We start from the raw sequence: 4,953 nt of genomic DNA on the forward strand, positions 1-4,953 counted from the left end.
TGTCTGTCCGTCGTCCGTGTAAGAGGAAGGAGATGAGCTAGAGGTCTACAAATTTCAGGGTATCTTAGGGGTCACTCCTGGACAACGAAACGCCTGGTGCAAATCCTGGCAACCACCCCTAAGGGGGTGAAAGGGGGTAAAAAAGAAATAGAGGTTGGTCCAAAGAGTAGGAAAAAAATATTATTTTATGGTCTTCTAAGGGGTAACTCGTGAAAGTAGAGCCCTTTGGGCGAAAATTTTGTCCGTTTGACTCTATCTTGCACCGTTTCGGCGCTAGAGTGCTTTTTTCGACGAAAATACGGCGAAAATGAGCACGTTGTACATAAAGACGTACAAGGAGGCTTTCAATCGTAAAATGTCAAAGGGAGTGCCCCCCCAAAACAACACATTCTGAATCAGAAACTTCCCTCGGATTTGCCGAATCTTTCACTGTTTTGGCCTTAGAGGTAGATATATTGAAAACAATGGCAAAAAGTCAAGTTTTAACACTGTTTGACAAACAATATACAATCTAGAAACTGCGTGGGTTAATTTTTTGGAAGCAAAGCAGAAGGGTGGGGTGTAGTCACGGTGTTGCCCCGTTACAGTCTTTTGTCATGTCCAAGAAGCAAATTTCTAGGGCCTCAGGCCCCCCACAGGACGCTTTAATTTTACTCAAATATGCAAAGTGATTTACCGGTCACATTATTTATTTGATGATGCACTTCAATAAATCGCGAGATTGAAATGGTCGGGCCGAAGGCCCGACCATCGCCGCCGGCAGGCCAAGCAGGCCCGGCCCCTGCCGAACGGAGTTGCCGGCGCAGCGAAGTGGAGCTGGCAACTCCGTTTGGCGGAAGGGCGGGCCTGCTTGTTTGACCTGGGAAGCTAATATATGGCAGTCAGTTGTCTCAATCATTCATCTCAAGGCTCAGGAAGTGCGCAAACCGTTGGCCGCCCCTAACGGTCTGTGCAACCCCTAATGTGGAGGAGTGTGAAAAAATCGGTCCTAACAGGTCCGAAATGGACACTTTCAGTGCTCGGAAAGACGAGATTTTTCATGAACCGACTCAACTTTTTGTCCTCTTTCGAACAGCGTTGGTGAAATCGCGATCGGACAAACCCAACTTCTTCCAAATTCAACCTCACCCCCTCGAAGGGGTGAGCTTTAAGGATGGTCAAACTCGACGGAAAACCCGACGACGACGCCCCCTGTACACGGCCCCTGTCTTTTTGTCCGAATCGGACAACCCCCAGCCGAACCGCCCCCACGGACGTCCAACCCCTTTTCGAATGTCGACCATTTTGAACCCTTAGGGTTGAAGTTCAGAGGTGAAAATTTCAGGGAAGGTTCCTTTTTTGGTCTGCAACACATCCATGCTGAAAAACCCGTCGTCAGCATCTGCATCCGCTTCCGAGGGGGTGGCCACCCCCGAGTGGCCGTGTGTACCCCCTTGGATGGGGATGCAGGGTAAGGTCTATGCGGATCGGTTCAAAAACACCCCAAGGAAGCTTCCCTCTAAAGTTTGTGTCGATCGGACCGACCTTTCTGCTTCCAGTGTCGAAAAACTGGCAAATCGGCCAAAAACTACCTCTGAATTCAACCTACCCTACCTCCGAACTGAGGTGGGGTAGCGACCCCATTAAAAGTGTCCCACTTCGGCCCAGCCTTCATCTCAAAGGCCACAAAGTCTTGGGGCCGAGCGGGGACGTGCGCGGCCGTGAGAGGGATGTGTATACGGAATGTTTGAAGGTTCGGTTCACTGTATGTAGCAAGTTCGTTATCATAAACGTACAGTGGATCACAAAGATATTGAAGATAATAGATACTTTGCGGCTCAACTTTACCTTAATGTTGACCAAGAGAGGAAAAGAGCGTGTCACCGTGTAAAATTTCTGCAAAGCAATGCCTTGCAGCCTTGCGAAAGATTTTGATCAGTTGTAACAGCGAAGCATTTACTTCTTAATCACAAAGCGATACTTTGCAGCATGCAGTTGCAAATTTAAATGCTTCGTAGTTATAAAGAATCAAAATCCTTCCTAATGGCAAAACATTTGGTTTGAAGGAATCTAACAGTGCACCGGGTGCCTATCAGCAAAATATTTCTTCAGAAGGTGTCTCGTACCGCAACGTCTCATTAAACCCTTAATGTTTGCAGGCGGCAGGAAAATCATCCCTTTCGAGCGCTAACATTCAAGAGCTGCAGTACCGGGTGGAGGGATGTGCCGCAGACTTCCCCGGCCGCTGGGCCGGCTCCTTCGACAGCTCACCCCAGGAACAGTGCGTTACAAACGCTAAATACAATGCCAGGAGCGGATCCAGCCCCCAAAACCAAATTATTAAGGAACTGCCAAAGTGTATGCGATCCGCCGGCGCCGCTGAATCCGACATTACGAAGCTCTCAAAGTGTCTGAACAAAAACATTCTTCTGCCATGGACCTTCGTCGTAAGTACTATAAAATAAGCCGTAAAAGGCACCGAATGTTCCTTTTGTGTGGCAGTTTGGTAGCGGACATCTGTTGTGTCTTCGCAGGAAGGTGACACCGTCTACACCCAATTGGAAACTTTTACGCACATGTTCGCCATTCAAGACTGCCTGGAATCGTCTGCGGATGTGAAGAAGGTTGACTCACTCGTGGGCAAGACCTGTGCCTACCAGCTGTACTTACAATATGGCTACGGCGCTTCAGAGGACGCAGCAAAGAAGTGGTTGGAAGCGTGCTTGCACAGAGCGAACGTTGGTAAGGCCACCGACGCCCTGAAGTGCTATAGCAGTGCTCTCACAGACCCCGCCGTCATCCAGCGCGCAGCGGACTACATTGCTAAGATGAGGGGTTAGGTTGAAATGTTATTTGCAGAGGCTAATGCCTATGCTACGAATGGATGTAAAATATTAAAACACTGCGTACAGATTTACGTAATTGTTTGCCTCCTCAAATTTGACAGATATAGGTTAAGACGAAACTATTGAAATACCAATACACATGTCGAATTATCGATTTTCTTGTGTCTTTGCATGATGCAATATATCTCTGCTAATAAAATGGGCAATTCTATTTCATGTGTATGACTTTACACGTGCTTCACCCCGATAATTCGAGAGCGAACGGCCGGGCAGGCGTGGTGGGAGCCAGTAAAGTCGGATCGCCAACTGCACCTGGCTCCCGGCCTGCGGAAAGCGCCTACAATGGCCAGGAAAATACCGTCAACTACATTTACCTACCGCTCGCCCACCTATGCATTTCAATTTCACTCGCCTAGCGCTCATTCTCGGCTGATTAAGAAGACGCTGCGCCAACTCAGCGAGCGAGAGTCGAGTGTGGAGGTAGGGAGCAGATTACACCGCCCCCAGTCACAAGTGGATCGTCGAATCGACGTCGACTTGGCCGTCGACAAGTCATCGTCGAAAATGGTCGACATCGACGCGAAAATGTCCACAAAATCAACTAGATATCAGCATCGACCAAAAATCCCCTTATCGACGTGGTTCTAATAGATCGTCGTGTCACGTCATATCGATCAGAATTCGACCATTTGAATAAAATGCTCTCCTTGTAATAGTTTTGAAGAGTGCAGGTAGAGGTAGAAAAGATGCTCAGAGTAGTTGACATTCAACTTATGATAGGTGCTGTGAACTATCACAATTATTGATTCAAAATGTAGAACATCCTGTGCTTGTTTTTTTTAAATTGAACTTGTGACGCACAAAATGAAGGATAGATCTTAAAGCTCAGAAACCCGAGGGGGTCCTCACTGGCCCAGTGCAAAGCTGTCATGTAAATCTTGTGGAGCAACCTCCAATGCCTGTCTCTACAAATTACTACCTCCATAACTAATTTGTTGCGCAAGGAATTTTTAGAATGCACCTAAAATCGCTATTACAAGCTATGACAAGCACCGCTTAAAGGTGGATTTTTCATATACGGATGCATTAAAACTTATTTCTGGAACCAAATTACATTAAAACACGATAACATAGGGAAAGTCTCCACTGTCGCAAATGGGTAGCAAATAGGGGTAAATATTAAATGCAGGTGGAAACAATTGATTATTCTCAATTTTTAGCTTCTTTGCTGGATTTAAAATGACTTTCCCCTTGATTTTCCCAAAATTTCGCGTGATTTTCGTGACTCTTCCGTGATTTTTCTGACATTTTTTGATTGTCTTAACTTTTTCGATTTTTTCTGACTTTTTGATGATTTTTTTCTGGGTACACCGATTTTTTGAAGTGAGCACCCCCTCGCACAAACCTAACCTCTCAAGAGCCGGCCGGTGCCAAATGAAAAGTGTAAGATTCTATACAAAAAGGATAAGTTTTAGTAACTACTAGGTAGATGTACGCCTCACCACGTCTCGCGTACCAGGCTTCGCGATATCTCACGAAACACTGTTACGCTGCGACGCACCTAGATGCCAGCTGGCATACATCTACCTAAGCCTGCGGCGCTGAAACCCGGGTCGCTTAAGTGGAAGGATCGGAGGTACGGGCCTTCAGTCCTAAATAGCCATTGTAGCCCGGGAAAGATCTTCCAAAAAAGGCCCAAGCTCTGAAATTTTGAATAGTAAGCTAAAATTTGGTGGACTTGTGCATTGAAGTGCGTAGATCACGAATCCGTCGAGACCCAGCTTGGGACTGGTGGGGAAAACCCGATATTGAACAAAAGAGGGCGTAAGTGCATCATTGTACGAAATCGCTGATATGGCCCGTCGTATTCAACCTAGAAAGAGTACTCCAAAACATCAATATGTAGTAAACTTAAATTATTGTAGAAACAATATATAAACAGCAGAATTCTAAACAGTCCTATGAAACCTCGTCAGAAGACTGATTCCTGGCTCGAATGTATTGAGTTGAAGGCAATTCTAGTTCCCAAAAACCTGTAAAGGTATTTCTGTTAGAAATGCCCTGATGGAACTCCCTGGACAAGGTCTGGAGGCGAGACCATCCAGGTACCGTCCAATTCGTCTCAAAT

At 46.4% G+C, this 4,953-nt stretch overlaps 1 protein-coding gene across 1 annotated transcript in view; it reads left to right on the top strand.

Annotated features, from left to right (window-relative positions):
• Positions 1 to 3,036, top strand: part of LOC113215435 (uncharacterized) — a 14,873-nt gene extending 11,837 nt beyond the window's left edge. Inside the window, exons 2-3 of the mRNA XM_026435063.2 lie at positions 2,139 to 2,426; positions 2,514 to 3,036. Of these exons, the coding sequence (XP_026290848.1) occupies positions 2,139 to 2,426; positions 2,514 to 2,819 (594 nt within the window). The 3' untranslated portion in view covers positions 2,820 to 3,036. The remainder of the gene's footprint in view (positions 1 to 2,138; positions 2,427 to 2,513) is intronic.
• The last annotated feature ends 1,917 nt before the right edge of the window (positions 3,037 to 4,953 follow it).

Source organism: Frankliniella occidentalis, unplaced genomic scaffold, assembly GCF_000697945.3.
Source record: "Frankliniella occidentalis isolate FOCC.00 unplaced genomic scaffold, Focc_3.1 Scaffold5, whole genome shotgun sequence".
NCBI classification, from domain to species: Eukaryota; Metazoa; Arthropoda; class Insecta; order Thysanoptera; family Thripidae; genus Frankliniella; species Frankliniella occidentalis.